The 25127-nt window shown below is 46.6% G+C and overlaps 2 protein-coding genes and 1 long non-coding RNA gene across 4 annotated transcripts in view; 1 reads left to right on the top strand and 2 right to left on the bottom strand.

The window, feature by feature from the left end:
• The window catches only part of LOC146661413 (uncharacterized), a 7493-nt gene extending 601 nt beyond the window's left edge, over nucleotides 1-6892 (bottom strand). The window contains exons 1-5 of the mRNA XM_085421476.1: nucleotides 5814-6892; nucleotides 3697-4081; nucleotides 3510-3605; nucleotides 3228-3435; nucleotides 1-1751 (exon numbers count right to left, since the gene is read on the bottom strand). The exon at nucleotides 1-1751 is cut by the window's left edge and continues 486 nt beyond it. Coding sequence (XP_085277602.1) covers nucleotides 379-1751; nucleotides 3228-3435; nucleotides 3510-3605; nucleotides 3697-4071 — 2052 coding nt within the window. The 5' untranslated portion in view covers nucleotides 4072-4081; nucleotides 5814-6892 and the 3' untranslated portion in view covers nucleotides 1-378. The remainder of the gene's footprint in view (nucleotides 1752-3227; nucleotides 3436-3509; nucleotides 3606-3696; nucleotides 4082-5813) is intronic.
• mat2b (methionine adenosyltransferase 2 non-catalytic beta subunit methionine) lies at nucleotides 6767-17953 on the top strand. Of its 2 annotated transcripts, XM_085421515.1 has the most exons (8): nucleotides 6767-6882; nucleotides 8006-8195; nucleotides 8691-8885; nucleotides 14032-14146; nucleotides 14333-14485; nucleotides 14564-14760; nucleotides 14837-14950; nucleotides 17324-17953. In XM_085421515.1, the coding sequence occupies exons 2-8, from the start codon at nucleotides 8061-8063 to the stop codon at nucleotides 17495-17497; spliced, it is 1083 nt and encodes a 360-aa protein (XP_085277641.1). In that variant the 5' UTR covers nucleotides 6767-6882; nucleotides 8006-8060; the 3' UTR covers nucleotides 17498-17953. The 2 variants fall into 2 exon arrangements, with proteins under 2 accessions (XP_085277641.1, XP_085277642.1); XM_085421516.1 differs by lacking the exons at nucleotides 6767-6882; nucleotides 8006-8195 and adding an exon at nucleotides 7045-7243 and having other exon boundaries at nucleotides 17324-17952.
• Nucleotides 17954-20856: 2903 nt separating this feature from the next.
• Nucleotides 20857-24768, bottom strand: LOC146661411 (uncharacterized). The gene is made up of 2 exons (XR_014913604.1): nucleotides 23843-24768; nucleotides 20857-23743 (listed from the first exon to the last, which is right to left on the bottom strand). It is a non-coding gene; the product is annotated as an uncharacterized LOC146661411 (long non-coding RNA).
• Between the last annotated feature and the right edge of the window lie 359 nt (nucleotides 24769-25127).

The following is a 25127-nucleotide window of genomic DNA, read 5'->3' as shown; positions in this document are numbered from 1 at the left end:
AAAAATTGTGCCATTGCATAAAAACAATCTGAGAGAGTGCAGTGAGAAAATCACATATGCTTTAAAAACGTGTTGATCAATATTAAATCAATACAGGTCAGTATTAATCAGTATGAATTAATCGATATTAAGTTTGTGTTTTTAACATAAGCAGTCGGACTGACTGGTTCCCAGTACAAGTCCCAGTTTGTCTCCAGTATTGGTGTGTTTTGTTTTCTTTGAGTGAATTTAAAGTTTTTTTCTTTTTCCAATGTTTTGATCAATAATCAATAAATGTTTTTGCTGATCGCGTGTTTGTGATGAAAAGTACAAAACTCAAACATGTGATGTCACAGAGTGCAAACAAATACAAATCAATATCAAAGCAGTGATCGATGATCAGTGACGACCAGGCAAAGTGTGCGTGATGTCATCGCTGCACTGTTGGTTTGACGCCATCACAGTGACAGGAAGGCCACAAAATGAGGACACGCCCACTGCTCGCTGGAATGGCATCACCGAGAGCAACATGGGGTTAGTGGCGCCCACCTGGATCACAGTGGGGGCGGGGTTAGCACAGGTCACTGGGAACATGGCAGCATTGGAGGCTGAGCCAGCTGGAGGTAAGAACACCTGGAAGAACTGTCCAGTTTCTGGATCCAGGAGCATCTTCCTCTGATGCTGCAGGGACGTGTCAGCATAGAAGAACCGCCCACTTTTAGGGTCTAACATCAGTTGACAGGGGGCGGGAACTCTGAAGAAGGGTCCAGGTGCTGCAGCAGAGCCCAACACATCGACAAGGAAGTCCCCAGATACCTGTGCAGGTAAGAGACTGGGAACGCTGCACAGAATCGGCTGTGGATGCAGGCGCTGCTGCTGAAGCTCTTGTTGGTTCTGGCTCGGAAGCGTTGCTGTCCCGCTCTGACCCTCTCGCTCTCGTTGTGTTTTGGTCGGGTCCACTTGTTCAGAAAAGTTTCCAGTTTGCCGGTTCGGGAACTCCTCGGACCTAAAGGGCAGGTGGATGCTTGCACCAGGTGTGGACTGCTGGGTCTGGATGTAGCTCAAAGGGGTGTGGACATAGCCAGCCTTCCCCAGGTGAGGGTGCAGGCTGCTGGGGAAGGGGATCTGCAGGAGGTGCTGGGAGGAACCAGGGGCAGACGGAGAGGACACACCCAGGATGGAGCTCTGTTCCTGAGCACCGAGCAGTGGCCAGGTGCCCTGGTGGGAAGGTGGAGTCACAGCTCTCGCTGATGGGTTGGGCTTCAAAGTGGGTGGGTCTAAGTGGTCTAAACCTTTGCTGATAATTGGCTCACTTCCTCGTCTCTGCTGTGCCATCGGCTGTCTGGATGATTTACTTTGCTTCTTGTCTTGTGATTGGCTGAAAGACACAGCAACCTTGGAGAAGTGACCTTTGACCCCCACAGCCTGCTGGTAAGTGGGCATAGGGCTATCCTCTTGGCCAACTGCTTTGCAGCTTGTTGACTTGTTGTCCTGTGACGCGGCTGATGTGGTGAATGAGTGGCCGTATGAGTGTTTAACTAAACTCCTCACGTCTCTCACCACGTGAACCGGAGCTCTGACCCCGCCTCCTCCTGTCTGATGACCCAGAGGCAGGACAGGTGATACCTCCGCGTTCTTCTTCAGGTTTTTCTGTTCCACCTGCATCTTTTTCGACAGCACGTTCTTAATGAGGCAGGATGCCATCTTTGTTTTGGTTTCATCCAGAGAGAACGACTTCTGAAGACGCTGAGAGTTTCCTCCAATCAGGAGCCCTGAAACCATCAGAAACTTCATCAAACTCAGATTCTTCGTCTTTCATCATCAATAGAACAAAAACAAAGACGTGTATTAATAATAATAATACTCAGTAGTAGAGTTGCACCTCTTCGACAGACATGTTGAGGCAACATTTGAAGCTTTGGTTTTCATGGCTTGCGGCGCACATTAACTGTTTTCTTCATGCAACCAATAGAAATGCAGAACGTCAGGGAGCGGGCATGTATACTCATGAAGACCCCGACAATGATGCAGTACAGGCAGAACACAAACTTTGAGCTGCATCCTCAGTGAAGCACGTGTCGCGTCTATTGTGAATCAGGGATCTCAATCATGCAAAAATCCTTGTAAATCATATCCTACCATCATTTAACTCAAGGCCATGACTTCATGTCTGTACTTGAAAACGAGACTGTAGTCTCAATGAGACTTTTACCTGCATAAATAAAGGACTGATGCAAAAGGAAAGCTCTCGTTAGACACAGTCAGACACTCTGGAAACACCACATTTAGTTGTAGTGTGGAAGTCGTGAAGTCTGACGGGCTGTGATCCAATATCATGCTGTGCTACCCGGTGATTGAAGTTTTATCCACTGAAAATCAGAATATTAAATTATTTTCTTAGAGGTTTTCTTCTGAGGTTAGGGTTAGGTTGGAGGACCAACGGGTTCGAGCTAAGTTCTAGTTTCTGAGATTTTCTGCAGTTTGCAGGGAACTATGTAGCAGTGTGTGAGACTGTTATTTGACACTCAGGCCTCTCTGCTATGGCAACCCACGGCACAGCAATCACACCAGCGTGGTATCAGCTTGAGTCTATTCAGATGTGTGTAATCAGTGCACAGCTCAGCAAAGAAAGCGCCCCCCTGCCCCCCCTCGTATTTCATGTGCGAACTACAACCCCAGTTCCAAAAAAGTTGGGATGGAGCAACAAAGGCTGGAAGAGTAAGGCGTACTAAACAGAGACAGTCAGAGATTTCAGAGCTTATCAGGTCAGACATGGTCGGGTACAAAGACATCTCCACTCTGCTGGAGTCTACACAGCTGAGTGTTTATTTTTTGTTCTTTTGTGTATAAAATGTGTGTTAATGAGATTTGTAAGTTGTTGCATTTCACACAGTGTCCCAACATTTCAGCATCGGGGCTGTTTTTGCTTTCTGCGTTCGCCAACCGAAGCCAGCATGCCGTTAGCTAATGACACAAATCAGCTGAGTGGGAGTGTTTACTTCCTTTCACTTCCTGATTAAATACATGCATCCCTCTGTTCAGGGATCTGATTGGTGGATACAAACTAGTTTCTCTTCATCATGGAAAGGATCCTGTGATCATCCCTCTCTGCTTTTGTCCAAACTGATAACCTGAACCAGTGAATATGATCAATAACAGTTTATTTTTTCAGTGCTCCCCAGGGTGGCGGGTGGGCGGTCCTTACTGACAGAAACAGGGAGCTTGTTGACAGGTAGACGTGCTGTTACCTTGGCCAGCCCCTGCAATCAGGCCCTTGTAGACCCCGTAGCTCTCAGCATCACTGCTAGTATTTGAGGTGGCGTGAAAGGAGGTGGGCATACTGTGTTGCCGTAGTAACAGTTCAGGCCGTGATCGAGTAGTGGGACACAGCAGCTCATTAGCTGACGTATTATTGTTAATTCCTCTGCCCTCAGCAGGAACATCCTTCAGTATCACCTGGACAGGTAGACCAACAGGTGAGCAAACAGTTAAACTGGCAGAAGACATACCTGTAGTTTATCAGTGTTTACCTGTTCAGCGCCATCCTCGCCGTCCTTCTTCTTCTTCTTCAGGTGAATCTGCCGTTTAGGCACCATCTTTAGCCCCTCCGCATCCTGACCTTTCACCTGGACGACAGGAAACAAACGCTGCTGGTAAAGATGAAACTAGGCCCCACACGTACGTTCATCTGACCAGCTGATGATGATGATCGCTCACCTGTGTCTCTATGGTGATGTCAACACACTCAAAGCCACTCTCTGGATCAGACGTTTCATCGTCTGATTGGATGAGGACAGAGGGAGAGAAGTGGAGTGAGAGATCTTCCTCCGACCAGTCGCTGACACTCCCTTCGTCTTCCTCTTCCTCATCTACCTCGGAGCGATGGGTGGAGCAGAAGTCCAGGTAATCTGGCTCACTCTCACCTGTGCAGGTGAACTCAGAGCTCTTGTCTGCAGGAACTGGAGAACAGCGTGGAAGGATTTGTGCCTCAGCAGTTTGATGAGGCAGCACGTCGACTTCAGGGCAGCGGTGAGCGCTGAGGAAGATGCCCCGCCCTCTTTCTCTTTTTGCTGTGTCCTCGTGGCCGCTCATGATTGTGTCTCTGGAGGACGCACAAACAAACATGGAGACATTAATGAAGCAGTTTGAATGAAATGATGATTTCCCACTGAGTCCACGGTGCTCCATGATTTAATCCCACTCAGTTCTACTGATCCACGATCGCCATCCAGGGAAAACCCTCAATCTTAAATCCATGAAGCGGACCCGGCTGCTCGGGTCATTATTAAACTAAAGCCGTCCTGCCCTGTGATAGTTCCTCCAGAGCTGGGGTTCAGAGGTGATTCAGACAATCAGGCAGACGTACAGAGGCCGGCCGAACACGTGATACCTGCCGTCTGAGGAAGGCTGGGACAGGTACGCAGTGCTTCCCTTTATCAGCTCGCTGTCACACTGCGGCGATTCGATTAACAACAACAACAACAATCTTTATTTATAGAGCACATTTAAAAGCCTTGGGCATACCAAAGTGCTTTACATAAAACAATAAAAAATAAAACAGTTCACACATTAACATCAAATACATAAAGGTAACGAATTATGTTCACAGATAAAAGCCACCAATAAGAGTAAACTGCAGCACATAGGTTATAGCAAGGTAAGACTGTACCACCATGATAAAAGACACCAGTAATGGAAAGATAGCAGAGAATTTAATACAATAGGTCAATAGGTCACTGCAAGAAAGCCAGCATTTAACTGGTAGAAAAGGCAAGTTTAAAAAGATATGTTTTTAGCTGTGATTTAAAAGAATGAATAGAATCAGACGCTCAGATGCCAATCGGGAGATTGTTCCACAGCTCCGGTGCAACTAGAGCAAACGATTGATCACCTCTAGATTTCAGTCGAGATCTGGGCTGAACCAGCAGTAACTGTGAGGATGACCTTAAAGCCCTAGCAGGAGCATATGGGTTTAAAAGTTCCTTAAGATAGCTTGGTGCAGTGTTATTGGTAATTTTAAAAGTAAACAACAAAATTTTAAATTGAATACGATATTTGACAGGCAACCAGTGCAGATCAGCAAGGACAGGAGTAATGTGGGCAAACTTCTTGGTTTTAGTTAGAATGCGTGCTGCAGCATTCTGAACTGTCTGTAATCTATGTAAAAGGGAAGAGTGGAGACCACAGTAAAGTGAATTACAGTAATCTAGCCTTGACGTTACAAAGGCGTGGGTGAGCTTTTCTAGGTCTTTATACGGGATATAGTGCCTGGCCTTAGAAATAAGGCGAAGCTGGTAAAAACTGGATCTGACAACAGCAGACACTTGTTTATCAAGTTTAAATGAGCTGTCAAATAAGACACCCAGATTCCTAACAGTGTCAGAGAAAGAACTAGTGAGAAAACCAAAGGCATCCCGAAGTTTGGCACGAAGGGCATTACTACCAAAAATCATAATTTCGGTTTTCTTATCATTAAGGATAAGAGTATGACGTATGAAGTATAACGTAAAGAGGGATCAAGAACCTTACTGAAACTGGCAGATCTGAGCAATAACTGCAGGTAAAATGGAAACGTGGCTTTAAAATGTAACCTGTGATGCTGTATGCTGATCATCATTTATCTGATTTAAACATGCAGAGAGAAGCAGAGTGAAGCTCTGCACTGATGATGCGCGCGTTTACCTGAATGATGAAGCTGAAACATCAATGATTTAAATTTTACAGCTGAAAACTGTTTTACACTTACAGCTGGAACAAGTGCCAAATATTTAGAGGAAGAAATCAGGTTCAGTCATGAATAATAACCCAATAAGTGAGTGTTAGCATGTCCTTACCTGAAATCAGCTTAGCATTAAACTACCGACAGCACCGGGACCAGAATCAGGATCATGTCCTGCTGTCAAACATTCAAGGTCAAACTTAGTTCAGACTTCTCCGGGAGAGCCTAGTCCTGGTTCTGGTCCTGGTCCTGGCTCGGGTTAAAGCCGAAGGGTGTGTTCCTGGTCCAGGAGCAGTGTTCAGGCTCTCAGTTTAAATCCAATTAAATGAAATTTTCAAAGTTTTCAGACTCAGAAATGTGGCTGAGAGAAAGTTTTGGAGCAGCGGGTGAGTTTGATGTGAACACCAGCTCAGTGTGGGGCGACCCACAGCACCTGTGGGAGTGTTGCTGACAGGCTGCAGAGAGAGCGAGAGATAAACAGAGAGAGCGGGGCGGTGTCGGGCTGCAGGTTTCTATTTCAGGAGGTGAGTGACAGACGAGGCTGCAGCTCTGTGCACCGGCTCTGACCCGGGGGGTCACACAACAACCCACACAGCAGAGTGAACCTGTGCATGTGAAGACTGTTCTCCAAAGGCTTTTGTGCAGTTCATGAATCCTTTGGTGTGTTACACTGTGCAGACTCTGGTCTCCACTGTGATCCTACAGTTTAGAACAGGCTGATGAAAGCAGTGGCACTTCCCCTAATTAGAATTATTTTACTGAAATATGTTTATGCTAATCAGGTTAAAAGGACCTATATCCGTGCAGATTTTGATGATTAATGAGATTTTTACTCGTCGTTCTGTCAGTAGGAACGACGTGGCTGCAGGCCGGGGATCGGTCTGCCCCCGCCGGCCATGAAAGCAGTCAAACCTGAATCTGTTCACTTAGAAACAAACTGGTTTAATTAACAATTCAAGAGCTCTCGTCAGAGCCTGACCCCGAGTCTGATTTCGGTCACACTCCGCACCGCGTGGCGGTGGTAGAGCCACAAATCGACGTTTGTGTGAGCCGCTCACAAAGAAGAAGAAGCAGCGGAGCAGCACCGGGCTGTGACTCCGGGGAGTTTCCTGATCCTTGTGTGGGTTTCGTTGGTCCGTGGTTCGGTCCGTCCGATGCCCGGTTCTGGGTCCGCGTGCTCGCAGGTGAGCTCTGCCTTTGAGTCTTTCTCGCTCAGCTGTGATGCTGACGCCGTTAGAGCCGCTCCCGGGACGGTTCCGACCCGTTGGCGAGGATCAGGACTCTGACTTGGGTCACCGAAGCTAAAGAAAAGCCTGTTAGCCTGTATGCTAACCGCTAGTGGCAGCGCGACAGCTGCTTTACGGCAAACAGCTGATCAGTCCGGAAGTGACCGAGACAGAAAGTGCGCATCAGAAAATCCGCGAGGCTCCGAGTGATAGGAACCTGATCAATAACTGATCCAGTGCACATATTCAATCAGAGATGAGCTGCGCAGGCGCAGAACTAAGGATTCTGTTCAGTCCGGGGCGCGTGCAGCTTGTTCAGGTAAAGCTCACCTGTCAGCAGCTAAATGCTAACTGCTAACGGCTCCCAGAATTCAAATACTACTTAAATACTGCAGTAAAACTTTATTTATAAAATAAACATACTGATTAAAGGAACTGATCTGGGTCTGCGCGTGCAGGGGGAGGGGTCTGCTCAGGTGTGTCACTCTGGTATACTGGCAGAGGTATGTTTATACCCGACTGTAGTACTCCCTATAGTACTGTAATACTCACTGTACTACGGTATGAAGTACTAACTGCAGTACTCTCCTAACTGTAGTGCAGTCTGTAGTACTGATGTTCCCAAACGAGGGGATAAAAGTGTAAAACTAAGTCTGTAATCACGAGTGATGTCATGAGTGATGTCACAAGTGCTGACCTGTGCCACACCCTGCAGTTAGAGTCCAGACACACAACCATGTTCTTACCAAAGATGTTCTCTTATTATTAAAATGTAACAAGTCCATCTCAGCTGTTTCATTTGGTAGCTCTTGCTTGGCGTGCTTGTTGCTGGTCTCGTGTTGGCCTCAGGTAACGTGGAAGTGTTACCGTGCCAACTGTATGTGCGTGATAACAGCTGTAGACAGTCACTGCTCCCCAGACCTCACGTGTACGACTGTCAGACGCAGGCCCATCTACCTCCTGTGTGTTCACCGTATGCAGGATGGCTAACCCTTACCCTTACATTCCACCGGATGCTAATGCTAATTCAGCCCTTGGACACTTGGTAGCGTGGTGTTCCTCTGCCCTCTTCTCTTTACAGCACGGCTCAGCCAACCTGAGCAGCAGCAGCAGGCAGGTGTGCTAAGGTGTCCAACATGTCCCCGATCAGAAGACTCAGAGCTGCTGAGGGTGACGACACACCGGCAGAAGAGCCAAACCTCTTCACCTGTTTTGAGGCTACACCACCAGTGGCGGCTACACCCCCCGACTGGCCACAGCAGCCTCACCCTGTCAGTAGGGCTGGGCGACATGAGGAAATCTAATATGACCATGTTTTGGAGCGACATCAGAGACGTGATCTGTATCGCCACACGTTCTAACGTTGGTCCACCTCTGTGTTTGTTCTACTTTGATACAGGAAGTCAGAAAGAATTTAAATGTTTGAACCATCAGCTGCACAGTTTCAGCTTGGGAGGGGGGTCAGTGACGCATTCACAGAGTGTGGGAGAGAAAAACTCTCAATTGCATGCAGACAGATTATTGTTGCCATGGTAACCCATACTCTATGGTTACGATAAAGCCACGTTAACCATCGTACGTGGAAAACCCGCGATACATCACCCCGCCCTAGTCTGTAGTACTGTCTGTATTACTGACTCTGGTACAACTTGTAGCAGTGTAGTATTGTGTGTAGTACTAAGTACAGTACTGTCTTTCTATAGTACTAACTATAGTCCTCTGTAATACTAACTGTAGTACTGATGTGTGTACTCTTATGTACTCAGGAGGAGTTGCTGGTGGGGGCGCCACGCGTCCTGGTTACCGGGGCAACAGGCCTCCTGGGGCGAGCGGTGTGCCGAGAGTTTCACAGCGCCGGATGGACCGTCACTGGGACGGGATACAGGAGAGCCAGGCTCCGCCTTCTGCGCTGTGACCTCACAGACGAGGACGCCGTCAGAGGACTGCTGCACGAATACAAGGTACTGCATGCAAGCTGTGTATTCGTACAGAGTACTTCGACAACAGTACTCGACTCCATGTGGTTCGTTGACCTTATTAGTGACCTCACAAGAGCCTCTAGGTCAGAGTCCACCTAGGAGACTTTCCTGAGCATTAACCCCGCCCCCACAGATCAGCAAATGGATCGAGTCACCTGTCGAATGTGACACGGTGACAGAGGGGGTCCCTCATCACCTGTGTGTTTGACCTTCACGGTCACCATGGAAACCAGCTCCACATGCGAGCTCACCAAGTATCAGAGCTCATCACTCTGAGAGCTCACCTGGTGGAGTCGGGGAGAACAAGCACCTGGCTGCTGCTGCTGGGGGGACGGCGAGGTGGGGCCACACCCCTTCTCAGGTGCTTGGGCAAACAGATACAGAAGTGGATCCATCCATGTTGTTCTGCTGGGCCGGGTCGCGGGGGCAGCAGCCTCAGCAGAGAAGCCCACACCTCCGTCCCCTCCACCACCTCCTCCGGCGTGTCCTGGGTCTGCCCCGGGCCTCCTCTGAGTGGGACATGTAGGAACTCCTCACCCTGTCTCTAAGGGTGCGTTCACACCGAACGCGATAGACGCGACCGGAGCTTCAGGTTTACGTGTAAAGAGGAGCGCGATGAAGCGCGACTGGGGGTCCCGCGAAACTTCAGAAGCAGATTTGCGTCACGAAAGCGCTTTTCTGCCTGATTTGCGCAACCAAGTAGTGCGACTGACGCGTTGGAAGCGCGAGGTAAAATGTGCGCTGCAGTTTGTGTGTTGCATGTTGTGCATTCGCGCTAATCGTGTCTCCCACTCGAGTTGGAAAAATCTGAACTCCAGCGTCAAGTCGCTGTAGTGACTGATGTGTAAAGCGTCCTTTTCGCCACTGCTCTGCTCTCTTCAAACGCTCGACAGCTGCCGTCTTGCAAACATACCGTCTGGCACTACTTCCTCCCACATTTCCGCTTCACACGCGTCAAAATTGAATATTTTAAAGTGCGACCAGTTTGCTTTGGACGTGCTTCGAGGTGCGAATGTGCATGCGACCAGCTAGGGGCGTGTGGTGCTTTTTGGTCACGCCTATCCTTCTGAAGGATGATGGTGTTTCTGGTATAGCACAACTTTATCCTTCCGGCAGCTCCCGGGGAGCCCTATGGGACATTCATATAGAGATCCTCCAGCTTAAAACTGCATCACCCTCCCAGGACCTGAAGCTCGGTAAAGCACCCCACCGACATTGAAACCATCTGTTCTCTGATTGGTCACAAATGTAACAATCCAGTCAGCTGAAAGAAAAAAAACTGGGTCAGAAGTCGTACTGGTCACTTGCAACGCACACAGCCAGGAAGCTGAGCGCAGTTTCACCGTAGTTTTGTGCTTTGTATCTGTTAGAAGACCTTAACAAAAACTATTTGTAACCTCTGTAAATGTTTTTAAAAACACACAGATTCTCATCTGTAGATGCACAAGCGTAACATTTTCAGATATTTTGGTTTACAAGATACAATCTCAGTTCACAGCGACTCATTTGATTTACAGAATATGTCTGAGCCCAGTTTGAGCCCATAAGGAAGCTCATTTCTGCCGCTTGTATCTGCAATCGCGTTCTTTCGGTCCCCGCCCACGCCTCGTCACCATAGCTGAGGGTAGGGACGTAGATTGAGCGGTTTCACACTCTCTCTTAACCACGACGGTCCGGGACAGTGCTCGCATCACTGCAGCGGCAATCCGTCTGGCGATCTCCCCTCGCTTGTGATCAACGCCTCAACATACTTAAACCCCTCCACCTAGTAGCTCGTCCCTGACCCAGAGTGGGCGCTCAGAGTGGGCGCTCAGAGTGGGCGCTCAGAGTGGGCGCTCAGAGTGGGCGCTCAGAGTGGGCGCTCAGAGTGGGCGCTCAGAGTGGGCGCTCAGAGTGGGTCCGTGGCCTCAGACTTGGAGGTGCTGACTCTCGTTCACACTGTGCTGTGAAACTGTGAGTTGGAGCCAGCAGAACCACATCGACTGTGAGAAGCAGAGACTTTAGTCCTGACACCGGCAGCTACACCCAGAAATCTGTCCATAAAATTATGCAGAGAATCGGTGACGGAGGACAGTGACGTGTCCTAGGGCTGTTCGATATAACCATATATATCGGATGACGATATAAAAACGTCTATTGTTTCCTATCACGCTATCGTTTGTTTCGTGGTGTCGCAAAATAAACTGTTTACAGCAATATTTTTCATGGTTCTGATGTCACTGTAGTGGCTATATTCGTTTAGGTTCTCTCTTTCTCTTATATGTAATATAACCACACTACAGATGGACAAGTGCCTGTTTTTATGCGTTGTCGTTAGCAACAACGACAGTAACAGCATCGCGTGTCCGCTTGTTTATGTTCCACATAAACCTTTCACAATAAAGCTCAAGATCCTGTTGAGACTTTTCAAAATAAACTGAATCACGTGAAAGATGCAGATTATTTACGGATGAGAAGTAAAAAAGACGCCAGGTGCTAAAAGATAAACCTTAGACTCAAACGTTAGAGCAGGCTTTTCCCCGCAGCACGCCGTGTAATAAATACTCACAAAGAAAACGGCGCCGTTACAACTGATGTCTAAAAATGTATCGTTTCATGCATCGTTAAAACACTCGACTCCAGCTACACGACGCACAGGAAACAGTGTGAAGTGGAAACACTTCACACAAGTCGAGCTGCCCGAGATTCACAGAATTTACAGAAACGTTACATTTTTGTGATTTATATCGTTACCGGGGCGATAGATATCTGATATCGGGAGATGAGATTGTGGTCATATCGCACAGCCCTAACGTGTCCTTTGGTGTGTGTGGAGACGTTCACACACTGAGTTTAAAACACTCTTCACCTTACACTGGATGATTATCAGCTGGTGGAATAAACTGGAAGTACTTCTGCCTTTGGCTGCAGTAGTTTTACTGCATGTTTGACAAATGACAACATTTAGCTGGACATCCTGGTGAGGTCCAAACTCTCTCTGTGTGGTAGGATATAAACGCTCAGTGTGTCGGGGAGTCCCAGGTCCAGCTGGGATAACCACTCACATGTTCCTCTGCTTCCCTGGACACTGTGTCTGTGGGATGGTAACATCCCCAACCCTCACTCTGTGCTCTCCACGGGACTCAGCTGTACATCTGCATCTAAAGGTCAAAGTTCACTCTTTAAGGATCCCAATGTGCACATGTTGGACAGAGAAGACAGAGGAGTGAAAGAAGCGTCTATCTCCACTGTGAACAACCCTCTTTGGACAGAGAGCGGGGCTTATGACACTGTCCGCCATCTGTAGTCCAGTCTGACATCCTTCCCAGACGCCTTAACGCCCACTCACATCCTGGTCATATGACCTCAGCAAGTCACATGATAGGGTGGGGCTAGGTCTCACAATGACCTACACCTTCTTCACACCTTGGCTTGTGTTATGGGTCACAGGGTCAGTAGTGGGTAAATGATCGTCCCACTGGGGGACCCTCCCCCATCTTTGCCCACATCAGCGTGGGAGCGCTGCACCCGGGGACTCCAGGGGCGGGTACTCTGAGCTGAGCACAGACAACACTCAGGACCTGTTCCCCGACCCACGGGCGCAGGGAACAGACCGTCTCGTACAGGCAGCGGGCCGAGCGGTTACCAGGATACTGATCGGGTTTATGGTTGGTCAGAGGCTGTGAGCGAGCAGGTGCAGCTGCTGAAGGACGGACACGACTCACCTGTGAGTCAGCTGACAGGGTTCAGGCTGTTTGTAATGGTATGTTCTGGTAATGGTATGTTCTGGCATCACTAGAGACGGCACGATACCACTTTCTTATGTCCGATACCGATATGAATCCGATGTGTTTTAATCAATAAAATAGTTTTTTTAATATCTTGCTGCATTTTGTATAAGTTCAAACTCAAGTTAAAAAACACTGAAGCTATTCTGTTACACCTGTGTGTAAAAAAAAAAAACACACTGCACCCAAAATATGTCATAGATCAGCAAAACTGATCAATCTAATAAACTTAAACCTGCTCCATCCTCCCTATTCTGGTATTTTAAAGAGTAAGCAGCCTAACCAATAGGGCTGCAAACTCCCAGCAAAAAACCCCCAAAAAATAGGGAACCACCCCCCACCCTCCACCTCATGATGCTTAATCGATGTAATCAACTTTAATTTGATGCAGGGTGGAAAAAAATGCACAGAAATCAATTATTTTTCAAGAATAATTAAATAGATTCAACATCTTTCTTCAGCAGAACTGCAGACTGCACAGATGGTTCCCAAAGGAAAAAGTAATATAGCTTACTAGGGTATATTAGACTTAACAGTTACTATATACAGTAATGGACTTCTATACATTTGACATCAGATTAAAACTTTGGGTATAAGAGTCAGATAATTATTTATTAAAAGCTCGACATTTTAAATGAGAATAAGAAAGAAAAGTATGTCTTTGTGCCCCTTTTCCCTGTTCATGCCCTATCGGCCCCCTGGCTAAACTTTGCTAGATCCGCCCCTGCACAGTTACAGCCGTCAGCTGTAGAAAAAGATCCTGGAGTAGAAAGTAATATTAAATACATTCTAACAACAGCTGATCGAGCTTAAACGCGCTGCTGTTGTTCAGCCGCTGGTTTCCTCTTTCTGGTGCAAAGTGGGCCAAAAACAAACAAACAAACAAGACTCGCGACAGAAAAGCCGATCAGCTGATCATTGATCAGTTTCACATTGAAGCAGCAGCAAGAGAGAGAGAGAGAGGCAGTCGCTCCATATCGGTTGTTAAGCTTAACGCTGGAACGCTTTACAAACATTCAGAGATGAACTTACACACTTGCTTCACTTCTCTCTGGGAAAACTTCCTCGGAGATGAAATGCCGGATTGCTAGCGAGGCTACAAATACTCACAGCCGCTCTATCACGTGACCGCACTCCTCCGACGTGCTACGGTTATGAGCCGAGTTACGCCGTGTCGCAGGTTTGGTGAGGTGCTTTTTTGATGTTTAATGGATCGGATTACATTTTTTATTTCTCTCTGATATCCGATCCAGTGATTTAGGTCAGTATCGGACCGATACGTAATATCGATCGGTCCATCTCTCGTCATTACTGTAAAGCTGATGGTCACTAAATAAAGTTGTTTTGAATGTGTGTTTCAGCCTGATGTGATCGTCCACTGTGCGGCCGAGAGGCGTCCAGATGTTATGGAGAGACACACGGAAGCAGCTGTTAATCTGAACGTGCACGCCACGAGCACGCTCGCCAAGGAGGCAGGTCAGTGAGCCACCACACCATCACCAGATATTCTTTGGCCTGACACAGGTGGGGGCACGAGAAGGTTTGGGGGTGGAGCTCCTGTAGTGCGCATCAGAGCCCCGCCCCTTCACACATCACGCACCTTGATTTCAGTGCAGCTCTGTGTGAGCGCGCCTCCGTAACAGGTAACGTCTGTGTCTGCAGCCACCTGCGGGGCGCTCTTCCTCTACATCAGCACCGACTACGTGTTTGACGGCAGGAATCCTCCGTACGGTGAGGACGACAGTCCAAACCCGCTCAACGTTTATGGGCGGAGCAAACTGGAGGGGGAGAGGGAGACGCTGCGCCACTGTCCAGGTACGTCTCAGTCACCTGTCTGAGTCTTCTGTCTCTGGCCTGCCCCTCAGTCACCTGTTTGACCCGTGACCCTGCCAGGTGCGGTGGTACTGCGGGTGCCCGTTCTGTTTGGGGAGGTGGAGTCGGTGACGGAGAGCGTGGTGACGTCGTTGTACCTGAAGGTTCAGGAGGCGTCAGAGGAGAGCTGCACGCTGGATCACGTCTTGCAGAGATTCCCCACTGACGCCCGAGACGTCGCTGCCGTCTGCAGGAAGCTGTCTGAGAGAGCACGACAGGTGAGCGTCAGAGAGACAGGTGAGCATGAGGTGGACTTCGCTCTGCCCGTCTCACCGCCGTCTGCTTTTCCGTCAGGACCCATCCATCAGAGGAATCTTTCACTTCTCTGGGAAAGAGCAGATGACTAAATATGAAATGGCGGTCGCCATCGCTCAGGCTTTCAACCTGCCGTCCGGCCACCTCATACCTGTAAGTGGTCCCACACCTGAGCCGCCTCGTACCTGTAAGTGGTCCCACACCTGAGCCGCCTCGTACCTGTAAGTGGTCCCACACCTGAGCCGCTTCGTACCTGTAAGTGGTCCCACACCTGAGCCGCCTCGTACCTGTAAGTGGTCACACACCTGAGCCGCCTCGTACCTGTAAGTGGTCCCACACCTGAGCCGCTTCGTACCTGTAAGTGGTCCCACACCTGAGCCGCCTCGTACCTGTAAGTGGTCCCACACCTGAGCCGCTTCGTACCTGTAAGTGGTCCCACACCTGAGCCGCCTCGTACCTGTAAGTGGTCCCACACCTGAGCCGCCTCATACCTGTAAGTGGTCCCACACCTGAGCCGCCTCGTACCTGTAAGTGGTCCCACACCTGAGCCGCCTCATACCTGTAAGTGGTCCCACACCTGAGCCGCCTCATACCTGTAAGTGGTCCCACACCTGAGCCGCCTCGTACCTGTAAGTGGTCCCACACCTGAGCCGCTTCGTACCTGTAAGTGGTCCCACACCTGAGCCGCCTCGTACCTGTAAGTGGTCCCACACCTGAGCCGCTTCGTACCTGTAAGTGGTCCCACACCTGAGCCGCCTCATACCTGTAAGTGGTCCCACACCTGAGCCGCCTCGTACCTGTAAGTGGTCACACACCTGAGCCGCCTCGTACCTGTAAGTGGTCCCACACCTGAGCCGCCTCGTACCTGTAAGTGGTCCCACACCTGAGCCGCCTCGTACCTGTAAGTGGTCCCACACCTGAGCCGCTTCGTACCTGTAAGTGGTCCCACACCTGAGCCGCCTCATACCTGTAAGTGGTCCCACACCTGAGCCGCCTCATACCTGTAAGTGGTCCCACACCTGAGCCGCCTCGTACCTGCAAGTGGTCCCACACCTGAGCCGCCTCATACCTGTAAGTGGTCCCACACCTGAGCCGCCTCGTACCTGACACAGCTCAGGCTGTAAAGCAGTGACGTGTTTTTCTGTCGCTCAGTATGTTTTAGCCCAACCACAGCTCTGCAGCTTGTCACCAGAGTTTAATGTTCTCGAGGTCGTAGCAGTGCAACAACCAGCTGACCACGAACAGCAGCCAGGGCTCTGATTGGTCATCTGCCTTAAATGGAGATGAAGTAAAGCCAGTTTATGTCTGTGAAGGTTCTCAGTCATCCAGGTCATCGTAGTCAAAGGAGCTTGAAAAGAAAAGCGTCTGGACTTCTTTAAGTTGCTTGAAGACGTTTCACCTCTCATCCGAGAAGCTTCTTCAGTTCTAAGGTCAAATGGTGGAGAGTCCAGATATAAACCTAGTGGGAGTTTCCCCCCACAGAGGGACAAAAGGACCCCTGATGATCCTCTAATCGCCTGAGCCAAGGTGTGAAACTGGGTGTGGGTCCCAATCAGCCAGAGTTTCGGGTGTGTTCATTGTGAAACCTGGCCCCACCTTATCATGCGAGTTCCTGAGATCAGATGGCCCAGGATGTGAGTGGGCGTTAAGGTTAAACTGGTTAAAGCCAGTTTAACCCGCCTGCCTGCGCAAGGATGTAAAGTTATGACCTGAGGCCTGCACACCTGAGGTGTCGATCTGTTATCTGGGTTCACCCCGACCTGATGCCGATTGGCCGATTATCAATCAGCTTGGCACAGATAACGATCCCTGTGAGTGTCACCTGCTGAGTGTTTGCAGCAGAGCGACAGACAGCAGTGGCGCATCAGCACGTGAACACATCATGGTTCAGTCTGAGCTGCTGGAGCGGCAGCTGCGCTTCCTTCACGGTTTCCAGGACATCGTCCTGAAAGTGGCCAATCAGAGAAAAGTTTACTCTCTGACCTCCTGACCATTTCAGTTTATTCTCTCAGCTGTTTGTAAAGATCACATTTACAGACAGGATTCAGACATCGGCTCGGTCCACGAATCTGATCTGAGGTCAGCAGGTACAGCGCAGGTGTTCCACTGATGCTTATAGAGCAATAAAGCTGATAAAGTTTTATTGATATTATTATGGTTATTATTATTATTGTCATTACTGCTCATCGGGGAAACACAGACCCCGCCCCTTTCCCCACAGAGCTCTGAGGGGCTTCAGGAATGGCGATGCTGTTTTCTGAGGATCTGATTGGTCTATAGGTGTTGATGTCATACCTGATAATCTCTAATCTTCAGAGCAGGTTTGGCTCATAGCATAGGTTACCATGGCGATTTACCCCAGTAAGAGTGATCCACCTTTGTAGTCCAGAAAGCCAGAGTTAACCTGAGGTTAACTGCTTCGTGGTGCGTGGCTCGTTTTGAATCTTTTCATAATCAGCAGGACTTTGCACTCATTATAAACAAACTGTATCACCTGTGGTCCCGACCCTGTCTGTGTTCTTGCAGCTGACCGAGCAGCCGGCGGCGTCGGCTCTTCGTCCAATCAACAGTCAGTTAAACTGTTGTCGTCTGGAGCTGCTGAACCTGAGCGTGGAACCGCGACCTTTCACCTCCGCCATTATCGACTGTCTGTGGCCGTTCACGCCCGACAAACGCTGGAGACAGACCGTCTTCCACTGAGACGACTGGATTAGCAGCGAGCCGGATGTACAGATTATTTAGTCTTTGTGCCCCAAGTCCTGTCTGCAAGCTCTGCACTGCTGATAGTATTAACAGGTCATAGTCCTGCACCAGATTATACTCAGAACGTTACCAGATTACAGTCAGAATAATGTTCTGGGTTGAGTGTTGTTAATCCCTAATTGTTCATGTCTTGTGTCAGTGTTTGCATAGATTCACTTTATATCAGTGTGAACAAGCTGAGTGTGCTCTGTAAGATTCACACTACACTTCAGTGTGTTCTGACAACAAAATGTTACATATTATATCACCACCTCCAATCTTCACTCTAATCTGGAATTTATTGGGTTAGTCCAGACGCTGTTAGGTTAATCTGGTCTCTGTTAGTTTAATCTGGACTCTGTTAGTTTAATCTGGTCTCTGTTAGTTTAATCTGGACTCTGTTAGTTTAATCTGGTCTCTGTTAGTTTAACCTGGACTCTGTTAGTTTAATCTGGTCTCTGTTAGTTTAATCTGGACTCTGTTAGTTTAATCTGGTCTCTGTTAGTTTAATCTGGACTCTGTTAGTTTAATCTGGTCTCTGTTAGTTTAATCTGGACTCTGTTAGTTTAATCTGGTCTCTGTTAGTTTAACCTGGACTCTGTTAGTTTAATCTGGACTCTGTTAGTTTAACCTGGACTCTGTTAGTTTAATCTGGACTCTGTTAGTTTAATCTGGTCTCTGTTAGTTTAATCTGGACTCTGTTAGTTTAATCTGGACTCTGTTAGTTTAACCTGGACTCCTTTAGTTTAATCTGGACTCTGTTAGTTTAATCTGGTCTCTGTTAGTTTAATCTGGACTCTGTTAGTTTAATCTGGACTCTGTTAGTTTAACCTGGACTCCTTTAGTTTAATCTGGACTCTGTTAGTTTAATCTGGTCTCTGTTAGTTTAACCTGGACTCTGTTAGTTTAATCTGGACTCTGTTAGTTTAATCTGGACTCTGTTAGTTTAACCTGGACTCCTTTAGTTTAATCTGGACGCTGTTAGGTTAATCTGGTCTCTGTTAGTTTAACCTGGACTCTGTTAGTTTAATCTGGTCTCTGTTAGTTTAATCTGGACTCTGTTAGTTTAACCTGGACTCCTTTAGTTTAATCTGGACTCTGTTAGTTTAATCTGGTCTCTGTTAGTTTAATCTGGACTCTGTTAGTTTAATCTGGTCTCTGTTAGTTTAATCTGGACTCTGTTAGTTTAATCTGGACTCTGTTAGTTTAACCTGGACTCCTTTAGTTTAATCTGGACTCTGTTAGTTTAATCTGGACTCTGTTAGTTTAACCTGGACTCCTTTAGTTTAATCTGGACTCTGTTAGTTTAATCTGGACTCTGTTAGTTTAACCTGGACTCCTTTAGTTTAATCTGGACTCTGTTAGTTTAATCTGGTCTCTGTTAGTTTAATCTGGACTCTGTTAGTTTAACCTGGACTCCTTTAGTTTAATCTGGACTCTGTTAGTTTAATCTGGTCTCTGTTAGTTTAATCTGGACTCTGTTAGTTTAACCTGGACTCTGTTAGTTTAATCTGGACTCTGTTAGTTTAATCTGGACTCTGTTAGTTTAACCTGGACTCCTTTAGTTTAACCTGGTCTCTGTTAGTTTAATCTGGACTCTGTTAGTTTAACCTGGACTCTGTTAGTTTAATCTGGTCTCTGTTAGTTTAATCTGGACTCTGTTAGTTTAACCTGGACTCCTTTAGTTTAATCTGGACTCTGTTAGTTTAATATGGACATTGTTTTTGCTGTATGTATGGGACCTGAATAAATACCGGTGATTTTTATGTTTGAAGTTCAGGTTTAATCAGGAAGTTTGAAGTCGACCCCAGATTAAATCCGACTCGGTAAATGTCCTGCTGTGACAGGACATTGTGTGTGTTTCTGCTGTAAACGACACCTCAACATTAAATACGTGAAACTGTCAAGCCTCAGTCTTTCATTGTGAAGGTTATCCTCCTCCTCCTCCTCCTCCTCTTACCTGTCAGGTCACTCACCTGTTCTTCAGCACTTGGTGAACATCTGAAACTTCCTGAGAGCATGTCTGAAAGAGGATGTTGCCATCAGGGAGCGTCGACTGCAGCATTTCAGGTACAGTAGTAAATCCACAGTGAGTATTTAAAGATGATGGGTGTGGTTTAATATATGGGGTCAAAGGTCACCGGTTACAAACAACAGTTGGCTGAAGACTCTCAGCTCGGATAAAATTATTATAGAATAGAATAGAATAGAATAGAACAGCCCTTTCTTGTCACTGGACACGTAGAACAAAGTTATGGTGCTCCACAGCAGCTGTGCAGGAGTAACAATTATAGATGCATCTATACAAAACAAGGCCTCGATCAGAAGTACTGCACTCTCAGGTATAATTCTGCCTCCTGTGTGAAACAAAGCAATGAATGGTAAATGGCCTGTATCTGTATAGCGCTTTACTCGTCGCTTTACACATCCAGTCATCCACACACTGGTGATGGCAGCTACATTGTAGCCACAGCCACCCTGGGGCGCACTGACAGAGGCGAGGCTGCCGGACACCGGCGCCACCGGGCCCTCTGACCATCACCAGTAAGCAACGGGTGAAGTGTCTTGCCCAAGGACACAATGACTGTTCAAGCCAGGCTCGAACCGGCAACCTTCCGATTACAAGACGAACTCTTGAGCCACTGTGTTGCCCCGAAGTTATAACTTTGCTGCTTCTGCTGGCTGAAGTTAATAACTTAGCAGGTGTTGATTTGTGTGACGATGTATGTTTGACTGTAGTGGGAAGGTTGTGTCATGAGTCGCTGTGTGGCAGGCAGGAGTTGGACCCAAAATGCAGGCACTCAGGCATGAGGTTTAAACACAAAAAAACTCAGCTTTATTTGCTGGCAGGGGAAAGTCATAAAACAGCAAACTAAACTGGGAACTCATAAACAAAACTCACAGTGAGACACAGCGCGATCCACACAGCATGAGGGACGACGCGACACTGACTCAGAGAAACACAGGGTTTAAATACGCTGGGAAGTAACGAGGGGAATGAGACACAGAAGGAGGGCACAGCTGGGAGAAATCAGGACTGACGAGACAAGGAAGCGTAACCTGAACACACTGAGATAAGACAGAGACCTTCAAAGTAAAACAGGAAACACATAACACAGACTGAACAAAGACACAGACTCACATTCAGGCACTACAACAGAGGGAACAGAGGTGGGACCAGGGCAGACACTGACACTGACTGGACACGGGGATATAGCAGACAGGGGAGACAGCTGATAGGTTTGTAGCATAAACCTATTCGCTGGAACGTTAAGACAATATAATTACACTGCTAAGCAAGACACAAATAGGCAAAGTTCTTCATGTTACTCGTGCACGGGAGAGAACCGGACAACCGCTTGACTCCAGTTGGTCTCGTCCGTCCTCCTGTAACACTGCCCTTTTATTGAGGTTACATGAATATGCATAGGTTCATTAACATACGACGTCTACATACAAACAAAGAGTACCTTGCCTGTGTGTATGCGTGTGTGTGTGTGTGTGTTGCTGATCAAAGGGTTAAACATCCTTGGTCAGGAAGAGGGTAGCCTCCCCCTCACCCTAGATGGTTCATCCTAGATAACACGGTGAGGAAGTCCTGCAGTTCATCTAAACAAAGAGCACTTAGACTAGAACAGACGTAGCTACGTTAATCCTACCATAAAACAATAAGACACGGTATGACCTCTCATGCTCCCAAAGTGCTGTCTAATACACACAAAGTTTGCAGACTATCAAGGATCAAAACCTCTACCAATCTACAACTAATTACAAAACTCTAAGCATATATAAGTAAATATTTCTAAGCATAAATGACAATCAACAATACAAATCTAACATTTCCCCCCTTTTTGACCTTTATGCTTAAAAAGTTCCCAGGTATGAATACCTCATGTCTGACAGTTTCAATGCAAACCTTTTTATACTCAGCATATGTCAAATCACCCTAAATTACTGAAAAGGTACACAGTTTAATAAATGTATTAGCAGTTACCCCATTCATTGAGCTCATCTCATGGCAAACTACATCTTACGAGCAACCAAAGAAATTGTTAATTTAATAGTGAAACTAAAAAAGTAACATTTTCAAAAACATCTCAGCTTGGTGGTGCTTCCTCCGGGTGTGCACATCACATGTCTCTCTGCAGAGTGGTTTAAGCTCTGCAGGGCGTCATGAATGTCTCTTCCAGTTGTTTCCATCACTGTCCATAGGACCAGAGTCCAAATGTATGTAGAATAGACATTCAAACATACCAGTTGGTTTTGTTGTTCGTCAACATGGGTCTCAGCTATTTCCAAGCTGCAGACCTCTCAGCACTCTAGTTTTATGGCCTCTTACCAGCCCCCATCACCTGACTTCAGACCTTCGTCTTGTGAGGGGGATATTTATGACTCCTTAATTGTCCACGCTCTGCAGAGAAACACCTCTGTGGAAAGGGTGCAGGGTTCAGTTGTCTTACTGCTGTTATGATCCCAGCAGCCTTCAGAGTGTCATCGTATGCACAGTATAGTGGCACAGCATTAGGTGATGTTCATAGGAAACTGCTGTCATCACCACCATAGCTTCTGGTTCCTGTGCTTTCATAGAATCATGATGTCATCCTCGAACTCCTTCTGCGCTGTCGATGGAGCTTGGCACGCTCCCCTCATCCCACGAGTTTTCATGTTCCAACGCTGCTGAAGGTTTAAGGCAGAGCACGTCGTACACCTTAGTCGTCTTCCTCAGCGTCAATATTGAATCTTTCATTTTATTTAAAATCTTGCTGTGGGAAGTCTCCTCTTGATTTCCTGGAAGCTTAGTAGCACAGCTCTCTGTGTGATGTCTGCTGTGCTGAAGATGATCTCTGATCCTCCTGAAGCCTCTCTCCCATCTTGTGGACGATCCTCTCCTCTATTTTGCAGGCAGTTTCATGGTCCTTGCTGTGGCTCCAAGGTCTGATTTCATGATGGGCCCCAACCAGCTTGACCTTTGACCTCAACCACTGCCTGGCTGTCAGCTATGCCTGGAATGGTTCACGCTTCTCACTGGGTCTCTGAAGATTTCTCAGGAGATTACTGCTGCACCTGTATTTCCTTGCTAGGAAGACAAACTATTTGGAGAGCATGTCAACAATCATCAAACCACATTCTTTAGTTCAGTGAACTTCACTTATAGGCCATCAAAGCCTCATCTGAACATGGGTGCACCACTTGCATAGGTTTAATATTTGTAAATAAAACGGCTAATCACACAAATCACTGCAACAATAATAAAAAACATTGTTTAATGTTAATCCTTGGACCCCTCCTCTTGACGCATGGACACACCCATGCGTCAACTCACCAAACCTGGATTCCAGTCTTAAAGAAAAAGATTAGCTAGATCATATCCCAGGCAACATCAGGGCATCTCCTCCCCTGGAGCAGCACCACCCTGGACCTATAATCCTGCAATGAAAATGTTAGTGTGCTTTGCATATTAAGTTTGCTTAACACCTGGCTCTCCCAGGAGCCTGCATAAACACCATCATGGCCTGGAAAACAAAATCTGGAAGTAAAATCAAACTTCATACCTGTAAACAATTGTATCATAAGAACAAGAAGCATTCAACATCAGCAAGACAAGTGTCATGTGCAGGTTTTCTCAAATCAGTAAACTACAATTATTTTCATAAGTCGCCTCAGACATGGATCATCCCATGTACTCAGGCAACATTAATGTAATCGGTGACTGCTCTTAAGCAAAGTCACTCCACTTATATATTACTATGGGCTCAAAAGTGGCCAGCTAATGAGCCCATATCAAACTATCCCAGAAACACTGTATCTCTTATTTGTTTTACTCATGTCACTTGTCCGTTTCAGCTGAATCTTCCACAGCATTCTCAAAGAAATTAACATTAGCAATACACATTGACTGCAGTCAGACAGAGGTCAGACACAGGTCAACAGGTTCCAGAGGTGCCATAAAAACACCATAAAGTCAACCCTAGCTGTGGAAAGAAGTAACACCAGTTCTCAACACAGGAAATTTCACACAGGTTATTCACATTATCAAAGTAACCTTCACATTTTCCCATCAACACAATGCAACAGCATCACCACTCATAACCTGTAAACACAGTTTTCCTCACACATAAACCCAGAAATCCTGTAGTAGGAAAAAACATCAACCAGTTGTCCTGGTATAAATCGCATCATCAATTCACATGAAGAACTGGCATGCTGTAAGAAAAGAAAATGCAAATATTAGCGCTTGCGCAGGCGTATGCATACTTTGTCACAGTTATCTCTGTGAGCAACACAAGCCTATGAATAACACACCTGATAAATGCACAGACACAGAAAATGGCATTTAAAAGGTTAAATCATCATGCAACCTCGAGTGTTGCTGTCATCTTTCTGCTCCTGTAAAAGGAAACACATGGGTTCATCTGCACCTTTGTCAGGTGGGGGTTAGCTTCACACAATCATGTTCAGTCAGTCAGTCAGATATTTTAAAATTCTTACTCATTCACTCAGTGGTTCCTTCTTTTGCTAATTGTGGAAATTATCATCGCATTCGTTTCCACGCTCAGCAAAACGACGTTATTTCAAAAAGAAAAATAATTTAGACTGGATTTCCTCGTTGAATCCTTTTTGGGGGGGGACTCTCATTTCCTAATTGTCCCAAATAAGTGGCTTCCTCCTGAACCCATTTTAAATGTGGAGAAACTCACTTGCAACAATTTTCTTGACGACGTGTAACGCTTTTAATTCCCGACTTGCAGATCTGCTCAAAGAAAAGAAATTCACAAGCAAAAATCAGTGCTTGTTCAAAAATGAAAAATAAAAAATAACAGAGATTATCAAACCAAACTCTCAGTGCACTGTGAAAGTATCAAAATAAAAAGGCCTTGTTAAGTCATGACACAAACTCCTCATCATCTTCACAACAGGAGAAGAATCATCAGCTAGATTCACTCCAAACCAACCATCAACTGCACAACACACAACATAACCCTAATATCATATTAGCTATGAGTTTAATCACCCGGTCTGTGCTCTTCACTCATTTAAGCCACAGATCTATTTTATTCAATTTTTCCTTTTTTCCCTTCATCATAAAACATGTGACATGCTGTCATGCACTTCACAAAAGACGTTTGTTCTGACGTATTCAGAGTTGTGTATCTAAATACAGGATTCACTCGCACATCAAAGCAGGAAACTCAGTGTTTTAGAGTCTCTACTCAACACACAACAAACTCCAACACATCTCATTCACTCGTGCTAGAATTCAGTCACCTTTCATTAATCTAAAACCGATCAACTAATTTGCATATCAGCTATTAACCCACTAAGTTGACAGGACGACAGAAAAGCATGTTCAAAATAGTATCACAAAAGACAATTTCCCTCATACAGTAAATTACATGTGCTGCCTCAATCAAGCAGGAAGCTTCTCCCAATTTACCATTTTAACAACTAAATTTATTGTCTGATCACTGGTTGGTCAAACCAGGATCTTTTTTTTTTTTTTTTTTCCCACAAAAGTTAAATTGTTGTCCTGCAACTTGTAGAGTCAATTTTTTTTCTTTAGGATAAATTCAGTATTTGATAACAAGTG

The sequence above is a fragment of the Rhamphochromis longiceps genome, linkage group LG10 (genome assembly GCF_057381845.1).
Source record: "Rhamphochromis longiceps isolate RC_006_pf linkage group LG10, R_longiceps_female_GT1.1, whole genome shotgun sequence".
In the NCBI taxonomy this organism is placed as follows: domain Eukaryota; kingdom Metazoa; phylum Chordata; class Actinopteri; order Cichliformes; family Cichlidae; genus Rhamphochromis; species Rhamphochromis longiceps.
This window is presented reverse-complemented; position numbering and strand designations above follow the sequence as displayed.

Excerpts from the sequence above, each read along its gene's own strand:
- mat2b (XM_085421515.1), top strand. The coding sequence starts at position 8,061 with ATGTCCCCGATCAGAAGACTCAGAGCTGCTGAGGGTGACGACACACCG. Across the intron at positions 8,196-8,690 it reads GGCCACAGCAGCCTCACCCT|GAGGAGTTGCTGGTGGGGGC; the intron begins GTCAGTAGGGCT and ends TTATGTACTCAG. Across the intron at positions 14,951-17,323 it reads CGTCCGGCCACCTCATACCT|CTGACCGAGCAGCCGGCGGC; the intron begins GTAAGTGGTCCC and ends GTGTTCTTGCAG.